General features: G+C 37.0%; 2 protein-coding genes across 4 annotated transcripts; both read left to right on the top strand.

Annotated features, from left to right (window-relative positions):
* Positions 1 to 79: 79 nt before the first annotated feature.
* LOC129269224 (tether containing UBX domain for GLUT4-like) lies at positions 80 to 15,715 on the top strand. Of its 3 annotated transcripts, XR_010294845.1 has the most exons (19): positions 90 to 190; positions 712 to 767; positions 2,150 to 2,371; positions 3,129 to 3,201; positions 3,610 to 3,683; positions 4,672 to 5,263; positions 5,924 to 6,049; positions 6,595 to 6,666; positions 6,873 to 7,012; positions 7,610 to 7,688; positions 7,886 to 7,952; positions 8,789 to 8,851; positions 9,375 to 9,427; positions 10,043 to 10,094; positions 10,904 to 10,976; positions 11,430 to 11,626; positions 12,842 to 13,274; positions 14,496 to 14,604; positions 14,699 to 15,715. XR_010294845.1 is itself a non-coding variant. In XM_064105505.1 (17 exons), exons 1-17 carry the CDS (start codon positions 110 to 112, stop codon positions 12,850 to 12,852), a joined length of 2,031 nt encoding a protein of 676 aa, XP_063961575.1. In that variant the 5' UTR covers positions 80 to 109; the 3' UTR covers positions 12,853 to 14,126. The 3 variants fall into 3 exon arrangements, 1 of the variants encoding a protein (XP_063961575.1); XM_064105505.1 differs by lacking the exons at positions 14,496 to 14,604; positions 14,699 to 15,715 and having other exon boundaries at positions 80 to 190; positions 12,842 to 14,126; XR_010294844.1 differs by lacking the exons at positions 12,842 to 13,274; positions 14,496 to 14,604; positions 14,699 to 15,715 and adding an exon at positions 12,264 to 12,658 and having other exon boundaries at positions 11,430 to 11,808.
* A 3,367-nt stretch (positions 15,716 to 19,082) lies between these two features.
* Positions 19,083 to 27,432, top strand: LOC129269942 (G-protein coupled receptor 54-like). The gene is made up of 4 exons (XM_054907384.2): positions 19,083 to 19,610; positions 21,417 to 21,555; positions 22,055 to 22,416; positions 25,750 to 27,432. Exons 1-4 carry the CDS (start codon positions 19,275 to 19,277, stop codon positions 26,071 to 26,073), a joined length of 1,161 nt encoding a protein of 386 aa, XP_054763359.2. The 5' UTR covers positions 19,083 to 19,274; the 3' UTR covers positions 26,074 to 27,432.
* The last annotated feature ends 445 nt before the right edge of the window (positions 27,433 to 27,877 follow it).

Raw genomic sequence — 27,877 nt, 5'->3', positions numbered from 1 at the left:
GGTCGGACCCCCCCCCCCCCTTAATGGCTCAAGCGCTTGATATGATACAAGCGAAAAGTTGTTTTTGTTAAAAAGCTTCGAGAAAGACTACATGTAGTAAAGAGTGAAAATGGCATCCAACGTGAACGTCTTGTGTCCGAATGGACGACGACAAATTGTCAAAGTTTCTCCTAATACGAGAATCCTAGAGGTAAGTCTGATATTATTATTCAAGTGAGTAAAAAAATTGTTTGTGCAAAGGTGTTTGGTTTACTTATGAAATTTGAAAATTATTCATTTGAGCTGCGTGAGAAATTGCGCTGTGTCATCCATCGCATTGCCATTGGAGAGCAGCTTAGCGAACAGCTATGCTATTGCTAATTTGCCCGTCACCACCGGGCTAGTGTATATGAAGGTATATGAAGACTCGGTGATACTGATAGTGTGTGTGAAAGAGCCCTGCCGCCGCCCACACTGTCCGACTAACAGTTAGGCCTATGGCTAAGTTATGGCTATGCTATGGCACAATTTATGAAATAAGATCCATGTTAGATTCGAGGCAGCTAGCTTAGATTTAAATTATAGCAGTGATTCCAAGTTCTTTTCCATGAAAAAGAGAAACAAGATTGGCATTTAATCTGTTCAAATAAAAAAAAAAGGTTTGTGATGGCTGCAATAAAGCTTCTGTAATTATTTGTATAATATGTCATTGATATTGATTTTCATTTTCAGATCATCGAGACAGTGTGTCAGAAACAGAAGTTTAATGCAGATGATCACAATTTGAAGTAAGTCTTTCAGAGATAGGGAGGGAGTGAGCAAAGTCTTGAAAGTCATGGGCTATTTTGTCTAGTAGATGCATATCAAATATGAAATCTGTCTGTATTTGTGAATTGTATTGGTTAGTATAATGGTTGTCACTACTAGGGAATCCTGACAATTTATCTTTTTCATTTTTGGATATAGTATATGATGGGGGGACCTAAAGCTACGCACTTTGTTTACAAACGATAAAAACTATGCCAATTTTAATATTCTAACAAATCATCTTTCACAAATTTGTGTTAAATATTGTAAAGATTCATAACCAAAAAGAAAATATCACAAAACTCACTAATACGAAAATCCCGCCGTGTTTTCCGAACACCTCTTGATTTCGCCGCCCGATTAGAAGGGGTCCTAAAAGCTACGCACTCAATTTATCATGCAAAGAAAAAGTATTTCCTGTGCCTAGACTTCTAAATAATGTTCATATTCTTATAGGAAAATATGAAATCAAAGTGAATATAACTCCAAAATTCCAAACAGTTGCTGGTTTTCTCTGTATTTAGCGATTTATTGCAGCCTCTATAGAAAAAAATGAATAGGAATCGTTCGTCACACTGCAGTCACTAGCTCCACACAGAGTGCGCATTTTGCAATTGAAATTGCATGCGCATTGGAGTGGTGCGTAGCTTTAGGGCCCCCTACCATACTAGTAAGTATCTTTATCCTCACAAAGTTTTAAATTGTAAAGAATTCTAATTACCGGTATGTAACTATGTACAGTGGCACAGGTCTGAAAATAAAAGCATCTGTATTACTTTCTTTTATGAGGAGAGATAAATCCTCCTGTCCCTTTTAGTTGCACAGTAGATCAATCTCTTTGTGAAAAAGAATGTATTTTTATTTGGATTGATCTTAAAGTGCATTATAGTGTAATTGCTTGATTTATAAATGGTGATGCTCAGAAAATTTTTAAATATCATCTTTGAATGAGTTGTAAAATTGTTCATCATTCAATAAGATAAGTACCTGAAATTATTTTCACTCAAAAGTGAATATCTTGGAAAAAGAACCCTTTAAGAGCAATATTTCTAGCTTGCAGTTCTTGAAATAGGGAATGATGTGAATGCAAAAATCCAAGACAGACTTGATTTAGTTGTTTTCCTGATGATTACACATTGAATCTTTTGGACATTTGACATATGATGGATAATTTCATCATGGATCTAAGCTTATCAATAAAAGATCACAGGGGTTAGTTAGTAGCTTCGCTAATTCAGTCATATCTTTGGCAGAACAAAAATGGGCACCATAGTCGGGTAATCTTCATCATGAATTGACCACAAAGACAGGTTCCTCTCTGATATTCCAATGTTGATTGCTTTTATTTCACTCTGACTTGAAGACACCAGAGGACCGTCCTAGATGTCCAGGTTCCTTTCCGATATTCCAATGTACCCAACAATGCCAAGCTGGAGCTGGTTAAATCAGATGTCCCACGCAATCGGTCTGGCTCCACCACGGTGGCGTTGCAGTTGTTCACGGGTGAACGGCTTCAGCATAGCTTTGAGTCTTCATCCTCCCTCTGGGATATTCTACAGCACTGGGATGGTCAGAGCAGTGACAGGTGAGAGTAGAGGGAACATTCACAAAGTAATGAGTTTACTGAGATTAGAATGGAGATGGAGGTAAGCAAAGAGTTCCTTTGCGACAGCAACCCTAACCCCAATATATAGGCCTATATTTTTTTCTCCACTTTTGGTGGGTGTCGTAAAAGGAACTCTTCCTGGAGGGAATATTGGTTAGGGATTTCCTTTTTATGACCCTCTCCATGGCCTCTGATGATTTTGATTGGAGTAGCAGATTTCTCAACTATGCTGATAATGGAGGAAAGAATATGAATTTTTTATCATTCTGACATCTTGGTTTGAATAAGGTTTTCCTATTTCTCTTGTTATCTTTACTGCAAAATCTTACTGAAATATAATTTCTTTACTACTTTTTTAGTGAAATATTCTTTTTTTACAGTTAAATGCATTGCGAGATCTGGAGTAATAAGAATGTCTACCTAACACAGATTAAACTGCCGGAAACACATTAAAATGTCAATTGTTACCAATATCATGATAGATGAAAAGATATATATATCATGTACTCAATATTGTCCATACATTGAAGTGTCAATGTTTGAACAGTATTTTGTTTCCTCCACCACATCAAGCAGCTTTCATTGGTACCTATTGTTATGATTTTATCAATTTATGATCCTTCTGAATATAATATAAGCTTATCATTTAAGGCAAAACAAAGCTTCTCTTAAAGCAACATATGTGAAGCTATTCTGCTTGCATAGTAATTTCCTGTCTCATATTTATTCTTTACAGGCCTTCTTTGACTTGTCCTCCATCTGACAGTGGAACATCTGTCCATCCAATCTGCATCTACATGACAGAGGAGGTACTGAGCTCAGTTATTCATTGATATCTGATTTATATATTTCATTCATTTATCATTTCTTGGGAGTTGCAGATTTTGTATTGAATACCCTCTTTGATTTGAAAATTTAGGCTCAGTGAATGACATGTACAGTCTCTAATTTACACAAATAAATCAAATTTTCCTGTTCCTTTTCATTACACAAGCTATAGGTTCAGTGAGTCAATAAATGCCGATACATAAATGACACTCCCAAAAAGATGTGATACCTTAGTAAGAAATAAAACAAGGGTCAGAATGCATTCTTGGAATGTGACTATTACATATGAACATTTTTTTGCGTCATGGTAAAAGTGTTGTTGAGCTATACCAGCACTTGGTGTTATTTCAACATTGATGTCCTAGTTGTCTTTGTGTTTCTTTTTCAAGGTTATTGGTGAGGAATGGTTGAAAGCAACCACACTGAGAGGCCTTGGACTGATGGGAGGAAGAGCTATTATAAGGTAATGATGTTAGCCACTAAGCTGGTTTGAAGGGTGAGTGGTTTTGTTTCAAGTCCTGGGTCATGTCAAATGCAAACTGCAATATGAATGATTCAGATGCATTATTTATACAAATATTCCGGGTTTGGTCCAGCAATAACAGTGCCGGACCAACCGAGGATAAAATATTTCCCGTACACTTTTGAAAGAAATGCCCGGTTTATTTGTTTTATATCCCTTCCACATTAAAGTTTGAATGAAAAATATTGGTAATTTAGTCCTAATTGGCTCATCTCCATGATCTGGACAAAATCTAGATCGGCTTAGCTCTAATTTACGGTAAGCAAAATTGGCTTATCATCTGCTAGCCGGTTCCTGATCGGGTGGTTTGCTGTCAGACGCAAAATAGTATAAAAAAAAACTATTCTACACTGACGTCACAATCTATTGTGATCTCTGATGAATTTTGTTTTTTCTGGTGAAATTATATTGGTAATTTAGTCCTAATTGGCTCATCTCCATGATCTGGACAAAATCTAGATCGGCTTAGCTCTAATTTACGGTAAGCAAATTGGCTTATCATCTGCTAGCCGGTTCCTGATCGGGTGGTTTGCTGTCAGACGCAAAATAGTATAAAAAAAAACTATTCTACACTGACGTCACAATCTATTGTGATCTCTGATGAATTTTGTTTTTTCTGGTGAAATTATGATAAGTCACGTAAAGGGCTCTCGACCAATCAAATAGCAACAAATTTTCAGTAAGGGATATAAATGAATATATCTTGATATTAGATTTAGAATAGTTGTTTCATCTGAAAGTGTAGAATATAATGTATGCCTTAATTATAGAGTACTACTTTTTCTGAGTTGTTCATAAAATGTAAAATTCAGAGATACAAGGTTTTAGTAGCCCATCAACGATATACAACTCTTTGTGCTGAGATAGAAATGAATTATTGTATTAGACAAAGACACATATTTTTATTTTATGATTTAATGTTTCTTAGGTTATTGCATAGAGAAGTTGAACTTCCACCACCACCGAAGAAAGTCCAGCCAAAGAAAATGCCAATTGCTGATACTCCTGCTCACCCTTCAAATCAAATGGATTCTTCCACCACAGCACAAGCTTCAGCATCATCGGATCAGTCCATAGATGCACAAAGGGGTGGCCAAGTGGCAGAATGTCATTTGCCAACAAGTATTGAATCAAAACCAGCACCTCAATTGACTGAAAATGCACCTCCTACTAATGAACTTGCCCAGAAAACTAGTTCCAACGTTACAGCCATGGACTGTACCACTTCTGATAATAGGGACGATTCTGTAATGGAAGTTGATGTGGTAGAAACGAAATCCGAACAGGCCGATTCTCCTGCTATTGAATGTGATAACTCACTCCTCAAAGAAAGGACAGTAGCTCAAGATCAGAGTGTAAGGCCAAAAGAGAGTCACCAACCTTCTACAAGCAAAGAAGAAGGAATATCAAAGGAAGAGAAAACAGAGAAAGTTGTAAAGGACATTGAGAAGCAGGAAGGAATGACTCTGGATGAATATGCAAGGAGAAGGATACAGAACCTACTTGAAAAAGAAGAAGAGGTTAGTCAATAACCTGTCACAAGTCAGAACTAAATTTTCTTTAATATATTTCCAGTTCGTAAAGTTATTTTTTTAATTTAGCCAGTTTGAAAAATTGAAAATGGCAACACAGGTAATTGTGTCACACTATTACAAAGTATGCCAACATGACCTTTCTAGATCAAGAGCAAATGTTCTGTCATTCACATAGATTTCAATTATGATTTTTTTTAAATGCTAGCTTTTGATTAGTTGGAAATTTTACATTTGATTGTGTCTCTTTCTACAAAGGATCTCATTATAGTCCATCCATTGCCTTATTTTATTTTACTGACTTTAATTCCAATTCCATTTCAATTTCTAATATTAGTTCTAATTCCAATTCAAATTCAAATTTCCATCTTAATTTTTATGTCAATTTGATTGCACAAAACGCTCTAAATCCTATGCACGTGTATATTCGTATATAGCATGTCAATGTTTGACTTTTTCAAATATGTTCATTTTCTATGTTATGTTTTGTATGTTCAATACCATGTAAAACTGCAAATTTCTAATTATTTATTTGGACAATAAATACTACCTTATGAACCATTGCAATTGGTTTATATGTTATGCATTGCTGAAGAAAAGTGATATATGAACATTGTTTGGCAATTATTCACTGTTATTTTCGTTCAGATGGTGAAGTCAATGGAGGAAGCTCTGATGGATTCTATGGCACAGCAATCACAAGGAGTCATGAACCATCAACCTCCTCGTAGGAGAGAACCCAAACCACCTGTTCATGCTTTTGCTGACTTTAAGGTAAACATTGTGGATGGATGAATGTTGTTGTTAAATCATGATGGCTGTTTCAAAAGTTTAGCGTGAAATGCTAGCGTGTGTCTCATTTAATGCACAATCTTGTTGATAGATATGCATTAATGAGTGTGCACTTACCAATAATATGATCAGTGCGTTGGTGTGTTACATATGATATGCAACTGGGATGTTAAGTGCTCTTTAAGTCACTCTTAAATCTTTTTGAAACAGCCTCAATCCCTCTGGTGTATATTACCTTTAGCATTTTTACAAAACAAACATACATTTCATTAGCAACTGGGAAATTAAGTGCTCTTTAAGTCGCTCTTAAATCTTTTTGAAACGGCCTCAATCCCTCTGGTGTATATTACCTTTAGATTCTTACCAAACAAACATACATTTCATTAGCAGTTCAAGTTTTATAAGAATTTCAAATTATATTTTTAAGTCATATATTGTTACAATTTGTATCTTTCTCTCTCCTTCTTTCTTATACATTTATAATCATTTATATTTGCACTTCATAACAAACTTTTCCATTCTATCAGTTTCCAGAACCAAAGAACACAGAAGAAACTGATAAAGGCAAAGGAAAAATGAAACAAGACATTAGTTCAAAGGTATGCATATCACTCATTTATTCTTTATTTAGTCTCCTGTGAATCATATTAATCATCACAAAAGTAATTTCATAAATGATATTGAAAAATTTACTCTATTAGTCTCACCATAGCCTCAACTGGTATGGTTTTAGTATTGATAATTTAACTACTAAAATAATAAAATGCAAAATCAAATATTGATTTTTTTTTAATTATTATCAAAGCCTTGTGAGAGGAATCAACTAGTCTTTTCTCCAGACCAGGATCAGATCAAATTTGACCAATCTAGCGATGTTCCTGATGAGTTTTTTGATCTGACGGTGGATGATGTGAGGAAGAGGCTTTCTGATCTCAGACATCAAAGGTTTGTTGATTAACTTCATAATAGAATTGCAGAGGTTTGAAATCAACCAATTGGCATCTAGGGATGGAATCAAAACATTTGATGAGTAAAGGGATATCTTTAGATTGTGCTTAGGATTGACCGTGTCTCTCCACAACTCTTCATTCAAACAAATCAGTCTTTTGGAAAACACTTTGTATTTCTTCCAGAAAAGAACCTTCTGTAGATTAAAAGAGTATTTGTGTTACAAAGTTTTGCTTATTTCCACAAAACAGCAATACGTATGTCCAGGGCAGTATGCAAAAGAGGAGGCAATGATGTCAACTCCAACTATTTTTATATTATGATATTTTTTTTCAATTATTGTAAATTTTTAGAAGCTTTTGATAGAATCATGATAAATTCCTGATATAACAAAGCTTTTTTCTTTCATTCAAGTCTACTTTTCCATGCGGTGACATTTTAAATGAACCTTTTGTTCAGAATGAGGTGATTTATGCATTTATTTCAAGTAATTGAATCCTTGACTGACCAAAAGAAAAGCAAATACTACTTTTGTTGCATAATTTATGAATCTACATTGGACTGAATGACATTCCCTTTTTTTTCCATTTATAGTGCTGATTCTGGAAAACAACTAGAAACAAAGGCCATGAGAGAAGCTCAGGATAAGATGAAGATGAAGAAATATGAGAAGGTAAGATTTATTTTTTTCACCAAGAATACTATGATCTAATCTTTCATTGTCTTTCTACTATTCTTTTCTTCATGTATGGTGTTTGTTGTAGTCATTTCTTTTTAAGCAGTCATACCAGGCCTTGGATTTTAACCACTTTTTATCAAAGCTGTGACAAAAGCATTTATTTGGATATTGGTTTGTTATTTGTATCGTAGGTTGTGGTTAGGATCCACTTCCCAGACCGTATCATTCTACAGGGATTCTTCAGGCCTCAGGAAACGGGTAAGTGGAGGATATATCTTCCTCATTCAGTGATTTTACTTTTGTAACAAATGAGTCTTCTCCATGGATGAAAGCTAAATGAAAGTAGTTGCAGTAAAACACTGATTTCATGAGAAAGTCTGTAAAACCAAGGTTTAGTAGTACTATATCAGTGTGGATCTAGATCTGGTGTTGTTACATAAACTGATTTTTGTGAAATCATAAAATCTAAGCTGAAAAACGATCACACTGAAGATCGCCAACACAGATAGGCACACGTGGGACAGTTTATATTATTATCGCTGGAATAAAGACCCGACGGAAATGCCCGAATCCGCGCTTATTTTGCTTATTTCTCAGCAATTACACAATTTCTTCCAGAATCCTTTGGCACATATTTTTTATTCACACAAACAGACACTTGGGTGGTCATTCTATTGGATTCTGTAAAAAATCATTTTGAGATCGTTACCACAACTGGCATTTATCTTTAATGCTATTTTTGTAAGGGGAAGGAGAGTAATGTTCATTGTCTTATGTTATGTTGTGTTTCTCTGTAGTGATTCACACCTGTAGGGACTGCAGTTATCTTTGTCAAAGTCTTATTAATTGAAATCACAGAATAGGCTTTGATAGTAAAGAGCCAGGGATTCCCTAATTCTATGTAACTTGAATTCAACGGCACATAAAGATTTCCATGTAAGTTACTGCAATGTTATCCTATTCTATGTGAATAATGCTGAAAATTGTATGTTAGATACAAAATAATTAAGTTTTTAGAAAACTATCATGTTTCCTCTGATATTTCATGTTTTGACTGTTGTTTGCATACTTTCCTATTCTTTTGTTTGCCGTAGTTGAAGCTGTGAAGGAATTTGTGAAATCTAATTTAGCCGACAAAGAGCAATCATTTCATCTTTGTAAGTCACTCTTATACGTCATCAACTATCATCTTTTATTGTACTTGTGGATTAAGAAGAAAATGATATTATGAATATAAGACAAGAATAATTTACTCTGTGAAGGGTCATTGGCCCTGTTGTGTAAGAGCTGTACTATCATAACTTTACCATGCAATGTTAATTACTGTGAAATCCTTTATTCGATTTTACTATCGTATTGACCATTGGGATGCAGCGATACCATCATGGTGCTAAAGAAATCTGAATTCAGATAAGTTGAACTTGAAAATTTTATTCAATTTAGTGCATCTGCGTACTGGTATTTTTATCTGGCAAGTACAGCACTTCCATTACAGATGTTATTTCATTTCAGCTATACCCATACATCATAACTGAGAATAATTTTAACCAAACTTTTTCTTTTTAATTAAACATTGAAACTTAATCCTATGTTTTGTTTCTAGTATAATTGATTGAATAAAATGATGATGCATTTATTCATTTATTTCTCATTATCCCTTTTGATATTTTGATATTTTAGATACAACTCCACCAAAAACAGTCTTGAAAGATATGTCAGAGACCCTCTTCAAGGTATTGTATGCCTGTATATTGATATTTTTGAAAAAGTATTGAAATGTACAATATACATGTACATGGCTTTGTGAACAATAGCCAAGCAAACTTACGTTAGCCATCTATTGCTCATACATATGAAAATGGAATAAATACACAAATTAGCATTAAAACAATCACTTTTAAGAAAAGAAATTTGTGCTGTTGATGTAAATCTTGGAATGCCAGAACTTCATGGCCTGAGACTAAGGGCCCATTCAAGAAAGTTACACCTGACAATACATATGACTGGTGACTTCTATTTTTAAACTAGATAGCCCAATATTCTCCTGTTTTAACATAATTGGTGTTAATTTCCCATTACCCTAATATTTTTTTTCTTCAAATAAAAATATTTGCATTCAGATGCTTGACAATCCCTTTTTTTTAAGTTTGGTAAATTATATTTCTGCATTATTTATCTGTTGGGTTATTTTGAATATAGAAATTTATGCTATTTACTCGTCTCCAACAGATTAAGACATTGAACATCTGTCTGGTAAATGGCTTGTGTGTGTTGTACCATCAGAGAAAAATGAATAAGATTCATATTTTTCTTTAGCATAAAGATCGTTGATATTTTATATTTTCCAGGCAAAGCTGTTTCCCGCTGCTGTTGTCCATTTTGGTTCCCTAGTTACAAGGGGTAAGAAGTTTATAAAACTGACTTTTCTTGAGATTAAACCATGTTGATTTGAAGGATTATTCTCATGTTGTTAATTGCAGACAGGGCTGCGACACTAGCTCTGAACAGTCCACAAAAAGTCCAGCATCTGTTTACTTTTAAATGATTATGAAGAGCTCAGTGACACATTAGTTTTTTATTTTTACATATATTTCTATCAATCAGATTTTGTTAACACCCGGGATGGCTCTTCAATGTCACATTGCTCCAGGACAGAAGTGACGTGACCTGGTGGGTGTGTCATGAAGCTGATCATAAGATACAAATGACTATATGCATGATTGGTAACCCTTTCTTGTGCTCAATGTTATATTCCTATGTAGCTGACTTAGCATCTGAGAACATGTTCCATTCATCCATAAAGTCATGCATAACTTTACGAGCAGCTTTATGAAACTCTACCGGGGGGCCATTTCATAAAGCTGTTCGTAAGTTAAGAGCGACTTTAAGAACGACTGGTGAACCTTTCTTACATGCCAAACCATCGCCAATGAATACACTCTTTACCACAAGACAGGATCACCGGTCGTTTTTAAAGTCGCTCTTATCTTACAAACAGCTTTACGAAACGCCCACCAGGTTTCACACCATGGACTTTCATGTATCTTGTTGGGCGCCCGAGACCACTCAGCCGTGTCACTTCCATAGTATACATGAATATAATTGTACCTTGAAATATTTGTAATGTGAACAATGCTGAAGATGATTTTCAATCCTGAATGGTTGGTAGGGTCCCAAACTTGACTTCTGATTTATTTTTTCTATTCCAGATCATTACCTCCACGAGGATGCTCTGGGTGACTTGGCATCCCTCCTTCAAGCAGAATGTGTCGTAGCAAAAACGTAGGTATTATAATGGGCAATAAGATAGTGTAGAAAATCTTTATGTTTACATATCAAGGGGAATGGAAGGGGTGTGTCATACTAGCCACACCCACATTTCCATTGGTATACATATGACATGACTCTGAACATTGTTAAGAGAAGGGTAAATCTATTATACTTGTAATAAACTCTGAATGGATTTGAAATCAGTGTGCATATTATTGGGCAAGTTTGATATACATGTACATTTTAGAATGAAATAACTGGATGGAAATATGTCTTTTGTGAATGGGGTGTTGGCTTTTATTACATCTATGATTATGATTCCAAATATTAAAACATTTTATGTTCATGTTATATCATTTGAGTACTGGCTAAGCTTTCTGAATGATTTTGAAAAGAAAGTAATCATTTCTGAATGAACGCTTAGACATCCATTAATGGTGATTTCATTTTTTATTCAATACACAGTATGAATACTGGCATTACAAGATCAATATCAGCAGAAAGTACATCAACTTCTGGTTCAGCTGCATCCTCGTCTATAGAAGACCGGCCATCGACCTCCGGGGACCTTGGGTCATCATCATCCACTCAACAGAAGAGGCAGGCTTCACCATCCAACTCGGCCATTGGCTCCACCAAAGTACCGAAGTGGTTCAAGATGGGTAAGTTTTATTTGTATCCATGGGCAGTAGGTCCTTCTTTCGCATCATTGCGCAAGGTGTTTATGTACATACGCCGATCTCCATATAGGTGTAGTAAAGGGTAAAATGGGTACCTGATTGGAATAAATTCATGGAATGCTTAAGTGCCCAATATGGGTAGTCATGCTAAGGCTGGGGTAATAGTATACAAATAGCGAATAGGCATGAGTGCAATGGTGCGAGATTTCGCATGAGGTGAAAGAAAGATGCTCTATTCAACGAGGCGTTAGCTGAGTTGAATAGAGCGTTTCTTTCTTTCACCGAATGCAAAATCTCGCACCATTGCACGAATAAGAATATTCGCTATTTGTGTTGTAGAACGCCTCGGAATCTAGCGAAAATATTTTTTTTAAACAAGAGTTTTTCCCTGCAGTAATCTATAGAAAGGGAGCAAAAATATTGAAAGCGAAAAGCAAAATCCCACAAGCGCACATGATCTTGGACAGCATTGCGCATTTAGCCAGCGGGCTATACGCGCATTGTGACGTGACCTCTTAAAGCCGTGCAACGGTACATTTTGGATGGTACGTCTTGTGTGCAACGGTATGAATGTGTGACATTCAGCCTCCCATTTGCTCGCTTACAACAAGCTAAGTAGGCGTACAATATGCAGTGCTTATAAACATTGGATGAAGCACTATAGAAATATTACATAAAAACTTGGTTGTTAATGCTTGAAAGCAGTGGCTTACTGCCTTACAAGCCTATCTCGATAAGCTCAACACAATTTATGATTACCATATATATTCTTTGTGGGTGATACATCGTGTAGAAAGATATCATCATCTTTACCATATAAGTGGTTGGATTTAGGGTTTTATTGAAGGGGGGGGGGGGGTTGCACAGAAAACAGATCTATGTTGCATAGCATCAAAGAAAGAAACAAAAAAAAGGCAATGAATTCCTAAATATATCCAATGACCCCACCCCTCCCCCCCAAAAAAAAAGGATACCATTTAAAAAAATATCATAACCCCAAAAATATTGACAAGCAAAAAAATAACAAAGAATGGACTGATTTCCTTCCAAAGGGAGTGGAGGAAGTATGAAAGGGGAACACTAATCATCGCAGGCACCCCCATCCCCCCCTCCCCTCAATCCATGCCTGTGCCATGCTAAGACCAAAGATTTATCACTTTTATTTTGTTTTCTTTTGTTTTATCTGTTTCTTAACAGGCAAAAGGTGATACGCTTTTTCATTCTTCAAAGTGGGATCTGGTTGCAGTAACGTGAGAAGATACAATCAGTGTTTACAAACGATAGTAACTTTTTAATTTCTATCATTATATTACATTTTTGCCTAAGCGGTCAAGTGATTGTACCTTTTGTGTCATTGGATAAGCCATCGACCTTCTCTCTGTTTTGGAGAATTTATTGTTTTATGTGAGTTGAATTGATAAAGATTGAATACGAGGCATTCACAAATCACTTTATTCATCACAGAGCTGCTATTGATATTAAGTTTGAATTAATTTACACCAGGCTCAAGTAAGAGATGCAGCACCAATGGATGATCATAATTATACCTATTAAAGGCAATGGTGGTACCAAAATCAAATGCTTAAAGAGAAATTCCAGTATTTGCAGTAAACACTGATTTCATGAGAAAGTCTGTAAAACAAGGCTTAATTGTCAGTATATCATCGAGGATCTAGATCTGGTACAGTTACATAAACTGAACTTTGTGAAATCTTGAAATCTACGCTGAAAAATGTTCACACTGAAGATCACCAACACAGATAGGCACATGTGGGACAGTGTATTATTATTGCTAAAATAAAGACCCGACGGAAGTGACCGAATCCGCGCTTATTTTGCTTATTTCTCAGCAATTACACAATTTCTTCCAGAATCCTTCGGCACATATTTTTTATTCATACAAACAGACACTTAGGTGGTCATTATATTAGATTCTGTAAAAAGTCATTTTTAGATCGTTACCAAAACTGGAATTTATCTTTAAACTATGTTCAACAAATATGTAATGGTGATAATACCGTTATTGAAGCAGAGATGTAAGTTTTAGGCCTTTGACTGATTTCAGACCCTGACCACTCCTCTTTTCAGGCCTATCCAGGCTTTACTTGGGGGCCAATCTTGGTTGTTCTGGTGTTTTTTCTGGCCCAGTGAGTAAAAGTGACTGGGATATCTGATAAAAACTGTTTGCCCATGAGAATGCACTCAAACGATTTACCTCTCTTTTAATATTTTTTTTCTCATTTGAAATGATGGTTATTTGATTTGACATTATCCTTTCTCTTCATAACTCTTAGTAGTATATTTTGGTCATTTGTTTAGGTTTAATCTTTATCTGGAAGAGGTATTCCATCCCATATACATAACGTTTACATCCTTCCTGTTCTGAATCTGTATAGATAGCGATGTTCATATTTCACTTAATAATCATAAGTACAGTTGATTGCTGTATCATGTTCACTGTATCTGAAACCTTGTCTGATATTATGTTAAGGGGCCACGGAACAGTTCTAAAAGTGGGGGGGGGGGGGGCTGACCATGCCAAAAATCACAATCAGATGGAAATGTTTACGTTTTCGTACACCGTTTTTGAAAAAGTGGGATAGGTGCTGAAGCCCACACAACCCTCCCCCCCCCCCCATTCCGCGGCACCTAATGTGTTGATATTACAGCTTCTTCATACACAAAATATTTATTCTTTTAACTGTATAACAAACTATGAAGTTTTCAGGATTACTGCTTCATTTACTGAGTTACAAGCAACGGGCTCTAAAACGTTATGCTTAGCAATTGGTTATTTTGATTATGGGACTGAAATTTATGATTGATCATACACAATAATCCATGCAATCAGCTGTAAAAAAAAGATCGACCCCTCAGTCAATCACTAAGCTTGATGTTGCAGATCTCCGATCGTCGAAGACATGTTTCTCAACCTACTAAAAATATTCCAGAGATGAGTAGTTGAATAGTTTTCCCCCATGTTATGGTCATTGCTGGTCTACGACCCCCACAGAGCACTTGGGCTCATGTTGATACATACAGTTGAGCTCAAAGGTTATTGAACCCTACCACAAAATGCACTCCGTCATGCTGAGTGTTGAATGTAGACAACAACACTACAATGTTTGGCAAGCCCAGAGAAACAAACTTTATTGAATGTAATATTTTATTACCTGATTTCACAAATATATATCTAAAACATGGCAGAACTTGAACACTTTAAATATGTACATTTTCTGGTGGGGTTCTCCAACTTTTGAGCACCCCTGTACATGCAAAGATGTGATATCATGTTACATAGCAGGACTCTGACCCCACTTTCACTAAACGACATTTCGTTATCAAAACATTTTGTTTGTCACAGCATTCAAATACTTTGATTTATTGATGAATTTAAACAATGTCTTTTTAAAGGTCTGAATACATCAATGTCTAATTGCTTACGTTATTGGAAGCTATCCAAAATCAAATTTATTAGTTGGAAAAGGGAGTTTTCATGTACATTATATCTTCTGTTATTAGTACTTTAAAAGATAAGTACTTTGAAAGAAATTTTGCAGTAAATGCAATATCTGATGCAATTTCTTTCTCAAAATTGCAAATTTGATATACTCATTTAATGCTTACAATGAGTTGGATTTAAGTTGAAAGAAATTGTTTAGAATTGTATTGGTGTATCTATAGCAATGATTAATTTGGGCAGCTACTTGCCGAGACAGAAAATACTTTCAAAATAGATTTTAATTCTTGATGGAACATTTGTTTTCAATATATGATGCAAGGCATTATTAAGTAACTGCTACTATTTGAATTCAGCTATTAATACATGCATGCCATGGTATGGATAAGCATGGAGTGTTTGGCACTGCCATTTGGATAATAAAATTATTCTAAATTAATGTTCAAAGTTAATGAATGTTCCATCTGCATCATTATTTTCCATCTCAATGATAAACCAGAAAAGGTAAACAAATCTGATATTGTGTCTATCAGGTCAAATTACAAAGAAATAATAGAAAAGATATTTACATGTATTTGATATTCAATATAACATTAAAATGATTTAATCATATTGTTTATTTGATTTTGTCATCCTTGTGCAATTTATTCATGATTACCATTTAATTATAGAGAGTATGCAGTGGGCCTGATTCATTAACCTATTCAGGGTTGGTACCAGAGCAGTTTTTTTTTTTTTTGGGGGGGGGGGGGCGACAAGATTACCTATTGGAAACACTTTCTCCTTTGAATAAAATGGGTAATGATATCTTTATTTGATACTTCACTTTTCTCTTCCCTCTCCATTTTAGAAATATTAGTTTAAATTCTTGCAATTTTTGTATGTTGGTAATATTGTCATTATAGCCAAACTACCATGGTAGAAATACAGATTTCCATGAACGAAGTCATTGGTGATCAAGTTACAAATAATGTTTAGATTCAACTTATTTGAAATGTGATGTTTGATATATGAATTTGATGATAGTGATAATTAGGATGATGGTGATGATGGCGATGATAGTGATGATAATGATGGTGATAATGATGATGGTGAGGATTATGATGGTGATGATGTGATGATGATGATGATGAAGATAATTACGGTGTAGATGATGGTTAATATGGTGATGATGGGGATGATGTTGATGATGGTGGTAGTGATGATGGTGACGATGGTGATGATGGTGATGATGGTGGCGATGATGGGGATGATGTTGATGATCATGGTGGTGGTGATGGTGGTGGTGGTGATGGTGGTGATGGTGATGATGATGGTGATGATGGTATTGATGAGGGTGATGATGGTATTGATGGTGATGGTGATGGTGATGATGATAATGATGATTGATGAAGGTGGGGATGGTGATGATTACAGTGATGATGATGGTGATGAGGATGGTAATGGTGATAATTATGACGGTGATGATGGTGGTGATGATGATGATGAAAAAGATGAATTTAATGTGAAGTTGATGAAAATAAAGTTGACAATAACAATGACGACGACGGTGATGATGATGGTTAATATGGTGGCGATGATGGGGATGATGTTGATGATGATGGTGGTGGTGATGATGTTGGTGATGATGGTGATGATGATTGTGATGATGATGGTGATGATGATGGTGATGATGATAGTGATGATGGTGATGATGGTGATGGTGAGGATTATGATGGTGATGATGTTGGTGATGATGGGGATGGTGATGACTACAGTGATGATGATGGTGATGATGATGATGGTGGTGATGATGATGATGATGTTGATGATGATGATGATGAAAAAGAAGATGAATTTAATGTGAAGTTGATGAAAATAAAGTTGACAATAACAATGACGACGACGGTGATGATGATGGTTAATATGGTGGCGATGATGGGGATGATGTTGATGATGATGGTGGTGGTGATGATGTTGGTGATGATGGTGATGATGATTGTGATGATGATGGTGATGATGATGGTGATGATGATAGTGATGATGGTGATGATGGTGATGGTGAGGATTATGATGGTGATGATGTTGGTGATGATGGTGATGATGGGGATGGTGATGACTACAGTGATGATGATGGTGATGATGATGATGGTGGTGATGATGATGATGATGTTGATGATGATGATGATGAAAAAGAAGATGAATTTAATGTGAAGTTGATGAAAATAAAGTTGAAAACAACAATGACGACGACGGTGATGATGATGGTTAATATGGTGCATGACTACAGTGATGATGATGGTGATGATGATGATGATGGTTATGGTGATGACTATGACGGTGATGATGGTGACGATGATAATGATGATGAAAAAGAAGAAGATGAATTTAATGTGAAGTTGATGAAAATAAAGTTGACAACAACAATGACGACGGTGATGATTCATGATGATGATGATGATGGTGATGAGGATGATGATGTGGTAATGATGATGATGGTGATGATGATGGTGGTGGTGGTGATGATGATGATGTTGATGATGATGATAAAGAAAACGTTGAATTTAGGATGAATTTGATGAAAATAAATGACAACGACGGTGATGAAGAAGTTGATGAAGTAAAATAAGTTATGATGATTAAGATGACAAACTGAAGGATAAGAATGTATTATGAGAACAAGAATGATAACAATATTAGGCAAATGATTAAATGACAGTGATTATGATCATAATGATTAAGACGATGGAGGTTGTGAGGATAGTTAATGTTATCAAGGTAATAAAGATGGGGATCGTGGTAGTGATGCAGAAACAATGCCATCTGAAAATGACATTTTTTTTTTAATTCAAGTTTAAAGCCTGTCTAAACTGAGCTCTACTGGAGTGTTTCACATTCAAATCTTACGAAAGTTTTGTAGTGATTCCCCCCCCCCCCTCCACTCTCTGTGAAATTATTGTGAAATCTGAAATTTGGGGAGATCTAGTGCGCTTTCTCGGTAATGTTTTATTTCTTTTGAAAAGGTAATTGGTACATTCATATCAAATATTTAGTAATATTAGAGAGCTTCCAAAAAGGTTACATTTTAAAATTAGCAGCTCATTCCGTTTAATTAGGAGAAATTGTTATCATTTAAAAAAAAAAATCGCAGTTATACTTATTTTGGTCGGGATCCCGACACTTAAGGGGATATTCTTGTACTTGATCTTTATTCAATACTTCCTTTATTCTTCTTTTCATTATCTCAATGAGTAATGATGATGATGTGAAAATAATAATATTGATGGTGTTGATTAAACTGATGATAGTGACCGTAGTAGTGATGTCGATGATGGTTATAATTTTAGTTAAAACACACACAATTGCGTTGTATCCTTCTGGGTCGGCGTCATCGCGTGTTTTTGTTGTTGGAGGGTGGGGGGGGGGGGTGGCTGGCTGGCTGCCCCTAGCTGGTCTCCTCTGTGGTGCCGCCTTCCTGCATTCTGCCCATATTTTTATTTTCATTTGATTTACCCTGTCTCCTCTACTTTCTCCTTCAAATCCTTTTCCTTACCTCTTCCTTCCTCATTCTTCTTCTTTCGCTACTTCCTTCTCCTAACCACCCTCTCCCCCCCCCCCCTTCGTTTCCTCATTTAACTTGCCCACATCCTCTATATTCTACCACTTTTTATCATATCCATTTACAAAAAACAATCGTCATCATACGTTAGATCCATCATGGTCTGTTCAAGTGCTTGGCAAGTTGACAAGCCTGCCACACCTAATACCGTCATTGCCTCAGTTTCAAGTATCACTCTTGAGAAACTCGATGATCGTTTTGTTTTCAAGTTGGTGATCATCGTACTATCGATAAAGAAAAGTAATCTATGATCTTGTTTCATCTTATGGTCAACATGTGTATCAATGACACGGTGTTATATCATGTCCACGTACCGATACAGCAATTGAAGCACTGAAGAACTAGATTTGGGTTACTGGCATTGTTGTTTGCGCTATCGTATAGGAAAATAGTGATTCAGGCTCTATACTAACTATTGATCTTCATTCAATAATGTTACTCAACTAGCGGCCTCCATGACATATCGATCAGAGTGATCTCTATAATTCCGGTTGAAATATGATCTGAATTTCAATTGTGGTCATTTTATAGTGTAAGTTTATGTAACGAACGAATCATTCGACGTCGTCATCATGGAATCCATTTCGACAACCGATTCGTCGACGTGCGGAGTAGATCTGTCCGTGTCCGACTGCCAGGTCATCGCAACGTTCGACACCGTCCTCTCTCCCATTCTTCTCGGCCTCATCGTCGTCGGCGTCCTAGCCAACTCTCTGATGCTCTACGTGATCATCGCCCACCGTGATATGCATACTTTCCCGAACCTATTCGTAGCAAACCTCTGTACGACACACTTTATCTATCTCACCATCTTGGCAATCACCGATGTCGTATATTATCTTAAGTTAGCGATGGGAGTTCAAACGGCCAGTCTCATATCATCATCGGCTTACCTTTATATTTCTTTGGTAAGTTTTATTACGTTAATTTCACTCCCCTAGGATGATAAAGGGAAAGAGCTTTTTCCTTGATAAATTTGTTTAAAGATCTTCCTCTTGAAACAAATTATAGAGTAGTATGTATTTTCATAATGAGACTGCGTGAGGGCACCCCCACACCCAATTGTACCTCAATACACTTCGTCGCAGCCTTTTATTACTACAATTTACATACTCTCTTTAAGGTATTAGAGGGAGCGTGAGATGTTATTGTAGCCGGTGATAGTGGTGGTGGGGCGGGGGTGGGGGGTTCACTCTTCACATCCTCGTCTAGGAAAAGCGTCAAAAAGGGTCCCTTGCTTCAGGTTCCCAGACATTCTACACGTCTTTTTGAAAATGGTTGGCAATCGCTACTTTATGTCATTTTGGTGACATAGGCCCATACATACAATTAAACATTTTAATGGGAAAAATGTTAATAAATCATCAGGTTTTATAGTGGGTCTCTGGTAAGCTTGGATTGTGTATCGATATATAGGGATACTTTGGTAGAATATCAAGTAAGGGATATCCCCGTTTATGACCACTTAGGGCGTATGTATTTTCATGTTCGCGCCAGGATGGAATTTGCCTACACAGTTAAGGTTGCAAATTTTCTGGACGTGGGTTGAATATAGCGCGCAGGCCATGGGAAGAATGACCTCCGGATCCCACTGTATTATATCCCGTACATTATTATCATTATCATTATTATTCATAATAATAGGTTCCTCCTTACCATCGATATAAATCAAATAATACATATATCGTTGTGTAGATATTGAATTATATTTCATTTTAATGCAGAGACGTTGATCCGGGAGGGGAGAGGGGGCAAGGGGGTGGGGGCGAACATATTGATTTGCCTCCCCCATATTTGACAACTTAAATAACTCATGATTGAATTCAAATACGTTTTAAAGAGCATTAGAAATCCCTTTAAAACCATTGAACTCGACATAAAAATAATATTGAAAATACCAATCTGTCCGAAATTTTTGACGTTTTTCCACCTTCGAATCCAAAACAAGGATCGATGCCCCTGTTTGAATGAATGCTGAAAGTGAGTGTTTTTTTTTTTTTTTTTTTTTTTTTTTGGGGGGGGGGTAATATAGTCATTTCAATTTCATACATGCAAAAGTTGGTAGAAAGAAGTGAACGCGGAATTCAGTGTTTCATTAAAGGAGAATGAAACTCTTGGAGCAAGTTAGCTTTTGTGAAAGCAGAAAAATAAAAGAATAAGATTCAACAAAAGTTTGAGTAAAATAGGACTAGCAATAGAAGAGTTATGAGCATTTGAATGTCGGAGATCACTAATGCTATGGAGATCCTCCTATTGACAATGCGACCAAGATCTATGATGTCACAGATGAACAACGACACTGAAAATATACCCCAAAACATCTCTTTTTGCTCATTCTAATCATATGACAAACGATTCATCAATGATACAATGTTGTGAAACCTCTGTACTTGTCCTCTCATAAAGAGAACAGCTCACCTTGTGATAGACTCTATAAAAGTGAGAATATAAGTGAAATAAGTACTAAAGTAATGAGGGAGTTGTACGTGTGTGACATCACAGATCTTGGTTGCATTGCCAGTGGGAGGATCTACATGGCAATAGTGATCTCAATATTCAAATGCTCATAACTTTCTTATTATTCATTCAATCTTCCTCAAACTTTCAACAATATGTTTCTTTGATTTTTCTCTTTGATATGGATTCAGCTGGTTTCAAGGGTTTCATTCTCCTTTAAAGTCGTTTTCTTGCCCCCCCCCCATCTCATGACACAGGTAATCACGAACAATACTTGTGCAATGCTTACAGCCTTGTCGATAGAGAGATACATTAAGATTATTGTCGACCCAAAGAAATCCGCCAAGTTCCAGAAAACGAGGGTCGCTGTTATATCGTGCATCGCCGTCTGGATAGGTAACTCAGAATTTTATAATTTCAAACTATTTCATTAGAGATTAGTAAAAGATTCTGTGTTTCTTGGCATTGAAATGGTGTGTTGAAGAAACCTGCGATGACCGATTCATGCCGGGACGATTTTTTTGGTCATCATTGGTTGGGAGGGGGGGGGGTACCGAATCGGTCAACATCACGATGGTGTAGCTTTTTAATGACAACCATCGAAACTTTGAACTTGAGCACCTCTTGGTAATTTGTAATTCACTTGAGTGGAGGTGCAAATTAGCGGTAGTACATTTTACAAAGCAGAATCATTTATCTGCCATATTAATGACTCATCGAAATTAGAGTAAAAAGGTAAATGATATGTAACTTCCTGGAGGAAATATATTGTTTTGCTTGTATGCAAAATGTTGGCAATTGGCCCAGCTGATATAAAATATTGACATAATTATACAACTCTTTCAGCTTATTAATAGATACAAATACAACTATAATACATTTTCTTATAAAATAGTTTCGCTGATCATCTGCGCCCCCGTCTTCTATGGCAACTACTCTGACGCAGCGAGCGCGTACTCTGATCCGCAGTACCGCGTCGCTGTCATCATCTCCTTCGTCTGCTCTTACATCGCCCCTCTCCTCATCATCACCGTCATCTACTTCCTAATCAGGCACAAACTCCGGAAACGCAGATTCGAGTCCATGAAGATCAAGGCATCGTCGATGGATTCGACCACGACCTCGAAGGCCGAGGATGACCACAACCATGAGTTGAAAATCTTGAAGACAATCGTCTTCATCGTCATCATCTTCACATTCAACTTCGGATGTCTTTACATTACAAGTATTGTGCTCATGGTTCTACCTCTTGACAAGGTTGGTTTGAACGTGATTGAAACTGTTACTGAAACCAGGGTGGCACCGGGATGTTAAAAGGGAGGGGGAGACGATGTAAAAGTGACGTCATACTTTTATCAGAATGGAATAATAGACATAGTAGGTTTGTAGAGTTTAAAGATCCAGTCCTCTCTTTGGATATTCCTCTTTCTTCCATCTCTCCCTCTTTCCCCATTCCCCCCTTTTTTAGAAACAATTCCTGTCCACCGGCGGCACCGCCCCCTAAGTGACACTTGTACAGCTGTAAATAAGGCAATATAAAGAGGGGTTTCGCCATACAGTATTTTGATACGGGGCGAGATGAATGGAAGGCGAGTTTCATATTATATTTTAGGAAAAATGTGGGATTATTTGATCGTAAAAATTGGTGCTTTAAAGTAAGTGAACCCCAACCAGAAAATGCACTCCATCATGCTGAGTGTTGAATGTAGACAACACCACTACAATGTCTTGCGAGCTCAGAGAAACAAGCGTTATTGAATGTAATATTTTATCGCCCGGTTTCACAATTAGATATTGAAAAGATGGCACAACTTTAAACTCTTTAAAATATGTTCATTTTCTGGTGAGGTTCACTAACTTTTTAGCATCACTGTAACAATCTTCTCTCCGTTTCAAACAAAAATATAATAATAACCTTCCTTGGAGGATACACGATTCTCCAATAAACCTCCTAGGGCACATCTCCTCTGGAGAGCTCCGATCCTAGGATGACAAATCTCTCTCTCGCCGAATCAACATCTTCCGGGACTCGCCAATCGCCGGCGAGTTGTCCTTCCAATGTTCCCACGGAGTTACCATGTAACAATACTGTCCAGTTTTCGTCATAATTTTCCCCTTCATTTCAGGCATGTCTCTTTTTTCAATCCACTGTTTGACCTTCCAGTGGAGGGATGCCCGACGTTCATGATTGTATTTCATGGGGTTGGCAAAGTAGCTTAATTCTGCTCAGGAATGGGCCTCTGCGAATTTTAAGTCAGGTTTTAGCCATAGCAGTGTCGGAGGTGGTTCATGCAAATATGGAGCGCATCTTAGGTAATTTGTGATGGGTACAACCCCACCTCTCCTAAAAAATGCTTGTTCTCCTTTACAGGTGTATTAAGACCTTGGGTCCGTGCTCAGCAGCAAACACTGGCGTAAATCCCGGGGGGGGGGGATGGGGGGATATATCCCCCCACTTTTCGAGGAGGGGGGGGGGGATGGCCTGTACAAACATCCCCCCCCCCACTTTTTACGAAAGAAATGAAAAAAAATCACAAGAGATAATTGTTTTATTGGTGAAAATTATTCCAAAATTACCGCTTAACAAATAAAATAATATTATTGAATCATAAGATGCAAATAAAGAGCCAGTTCACCATTTCCAAACGAAATACTTATGTCCTTATTATAACATTGAAGAGAAACCCCCGTTTCTTCCAATTCATCAATGTTGGGGTCTTTGGGAAGGGATTAAGATGGAATGTCAAAAATTTGTTGAATGTAATCTCTAATAAAACCATTAAACCATCATGTGGTAAAAAAGATAATAATATTGGAGGGGTATTTGCCATATGGACATACAGTGGCGTAACTACGGGGGACATGGGGGGCACATCCCCCCCCCATCGGCTGACACAAAAAAACGGGGAAAGGGGGAAAAGGAGAAAAGAGGGAGAAAGAAAGAGAAACGTAGTGGGAAAGAAGAAAATATTATTCATTAGAATGTTATATTATATTATAACTATGTTAAGTTACATTACATAAGAAACATTTTTATCATAACTTTATGAAACATAATTTGCCCAGGGCCTACGTCTTCATTGTTCCTGGTGCTCGCATTGTCTGTTTAACGAGATATATAATCCTGTTGTACTAAAACATCCCGTTTTCAAGTCAGTATAAACCAAATATATTTCCTAGCACTTGAGTTATCATTGTTTTATGTAGTGACATATGCTTCTTTTTCATGACTCAAAAGTGATTGCCCCATGTTAAGGTCTTCGTATATATGAAACATTTCCTGTCCGTGATTACGTTCGCATTAGTGGATTGGTGAGATATGTCTGCTCTTCATGAATTCCTAAAATCAGTCCTTAAAATGTCCCTTCTTCTGATCTGAATATCAAAAATTTTCAGCTCGCGCTTCGCGCTCGCACCATTTGGTTAATGAAATACGTATGGTCCTAGTTAATTCCTGCAAAGAAACCTTAGAATGCCCCACTTCAGGTCTGAATTATCTAAGTTTTCAGCTCGCGCTCGCATTGTTAAGCGAGACAGGTACCTATCATGATTACACAAATTTGATTATAATGTCCCTTTTTAGGTGTGAAAATAAAAAAATTTCAGCTCGCGCTTCGCGCTCGCATTATTTGATCAGTGAGATACATATCCGTTTAATGACATTGTCCTTAAAATGTCTCTATTAGGTCACTCACTCAGTCATTCAAAAATTTTGCTGGTGCCCCCCCCCCCCCCCCATGCCGTGACCCACGGTCGCCACTGTGGACATATCAATGACAATTCCTTGCATATCTAAATAAAAACATGATTGCAAAAAAATGCCAAAATATTTAAGTTATCCCCCCACCCATCAACACGGATTTACGCCAGTGGCAGCAAATCAAAATCATTTTTTCCATGATAGTTGCTGTAATGGTAAAGCCTTATGAAAAACTTAGCAACATCACCCCCAAAAGCAGGGTAAAAATGACTAAATTCTAAAAATCATTTTTTCTTTATCAAATAACACTTTTGAGAGACTTGTTTAATTTCTAATGAAATTTCTTTATAATTATGCTTTATAGCCGTGCAACGTCAAACTTTGAGGGACAGACTATATCGCTTGTGCCATAAATTCTTTTAAAAAATATCAGAAGGCAAAGTGAGCTAGCAAATTAAAAGATAACTTTTTGACATGGAAATGATTTTGTTATTTTTTATTATATTCAGAAAGTAATGAACCAAAAGATCACCCCAATATAAAACACAATCATCAAAATTTAAATTCGAAGAATGGCTAAGGGATTTCGGCGGTGGATGTGATTATATCAACAGAAAAAAGAAGCGGAGAAATGTCCTGATAGGGAATAGGTGCCAAGTATATATATGTATTGCGCAAGTCACATTTCACTTACTTCTAAAATGTAAAATGGCATGTATCCCTCTGCTTGCCTACGCTCCTGGGTGTACCCCTAAATACAACACTCCTTGAATAGTTCTGTTGCCAAATTTGACCATAATGTTCTGTTTCTCTCAGCCCTCTCTCTTTCGACGAGATGGAGTCAGTTATCTAAACATCTCCTCATACATTTATCATTTTATTTTTCTTAGCTAACAGAGGAGATCGCTTCCCAGGTGAGTGAGACGATAGCTATCATGACAGCCAGCCTCCACCCGATCGTTTACGGGATGACACACCCGAGCTTCAACCCCCATGTCAAACGACTCATCCTCTGTCGCGAAGAATGGTGTCTACGCTGTCGAAGAGGCGAATGTGCCTGCAGTCGATGTTGTCGTGGTGGTCGGCCAACATCGCTCCGTAGCGTCATGAGGAAAGGAAGTACGCTGGACGGTACCATCAATGCTAATGACGAGTTTGTGCTCGTCGAGCGGTTCGAGGCTGAGCAATCACGTCAGCGGCAGGATAATATATGACGTATTTTGAAAAAAAGATCCTGACCTACAATGTATGAAAAGACTTGATACTGTTGATATTCTCTCTTTGATTTTGCCTGAGTTTAATGCGAGGGTGATGTAGACGTTTCAGTTAAAAGAAAAGAGCCGCTGTGTTTAGGATGGGTCATTGTCTACGTTTTTATAATCCGAAATCGCTATGTCCAAACTTTACTATTCTTAGCTTCTCTTTTTTGCAAACAAAACAGTGATATGGTCGTTATCGTTCTAATAAGCAGTTGAGGATGCAGGGCCACGTCTTACAAAGAGTTGCAATTGATCCGATCAATCACAACTATGGACGGCCAGCAACGTCAACATCAATTATTTATGTTTGTTCAAAATATTTTCTAACTATGATGTACATTCATGCATTCATTGTGTTCTTGAAAATTTACTGTGCTTTATCTTTGTTTAAAAAGGACATTGTGCAAATTTTCTGTAGAAAAAAATATGACACCGATGGATTTCCATAGAGTTACGATTGATTGAATCAATCGTAACTCTTTGTAAGAAGGGACCCAGAAGTATTAAGACAACCGGTGTGGAGTATTTCAGGAAAGACGTGTGAAAGTTAGACAGTTACCATAGTGGTTATCGGCCAATCAAAATCAAGGAAAGTTACCAGACAACAATGATGAATCGTTCCCCCAAGTCAGTGTTTTAGCAAATATGTCCAGTGGTAATATAGTAATTGTTTGGAAGTAGAGTAGTTGAAACCCGGGGGGGCCACTTCCATTGACGAGTGGATACCATGCGCGACCATGGGGTCTCGAAAAGCACCCTAAACAAGTATTTTCCATATTCTGAAAATGCACCCCTTAACTAGTATTGGAGTGTGAAATCCTACCCTTAACAAGTATTGGAAACAAAACGATCCCCTTGGCAAGTATTCCCTGAATTGAACCCCTAAACAAGTACAGCGATATATGTCAAGGACGTCGGTTTTAACCTTAGTATACGGCCCCCACACCTAGTGCGGATCGGACTCTTAACACGTAAGTGTTGACTGTTGGGGTAAAAAGTACATCCTTTATAAAACATCTATCTTTTTTATACCCTCGCAAATTCGACCCTAAACACGTAGCTTTCCTAGCGAAATAGATACCTTTTTTCATTATTTTAGTGTTTTTTACACACTTATTACGTTACGTACGTAACGTTCCCTATCTTGAAAAAGAATCACTTTTACGTGTTTTTTTGGTCGCGCATGGTATCCACTCGTCAATGTAAGTGCCCCCCGGGAGTTGAAAGTTCCTACAACTTTTGTAGGCCACTTTGGTTTACTCATCTCCCAAAGAAAATCTTCTTAGAATAATCCAATTGCGAGTTATTAGCTTAGTCCATTCCCTTATCAAACATGCATTGTACATTTATCATCTTTGTGACGATTAAAAGATTAACTCACAACACGATTGTGCTCCCATAGGTTCAGTATATACCCACTCAAAAACGCCTCCTCTCTCTCCCTCCAACAGTTTCTCGGTCAGGTTCTCACATGCCCTACTCCCCTTGCACCCCTCCCCTCTCTTTTCTTTCCTTCCATCCTGCCCATATGCTCTTACCCATGCACGTATACTGGGGGGGGGGGGGGGGGCTCGAACGCCCTAGGTTGGCGAAAGGGGGGGGGGCCAAAAAGAGGAAGGAAATAGAGGAAAAGAAAGGGGAGACAAAAAGAAGGGGGAAAAGTTGAGAAAGAAAACAAGGGAGAAAGAAAGAAAGGGAGGAAGGAAGGAAGAAAAGAAAGAAAGAAAGAAAGGAGAAGGGGGGTGGACGCTGAATTGGT

The sequence above is a fragment of the Lytechinus pictus genome, chromosome 10 (assembly GCF_037042905.1).
Source record: "Lytechinus pictus isolate F3 Inbred chromosome 10, Lp3.0, whole genome shotgun sequence".
Classification (NCBI taxonomy): domain Eukaryota; kingdom Metazoa; phylum Echinodermata; class Echinoidea; order Temnopleuroida; family Toxopneustidae; genus Lytechinus; species Lytechinus pictus.
The sequence above is the reverse complement of the archived record's forward strand: the minus strand, read 5'-3'. Positions and strand labels throughout refer to the sequence as shown.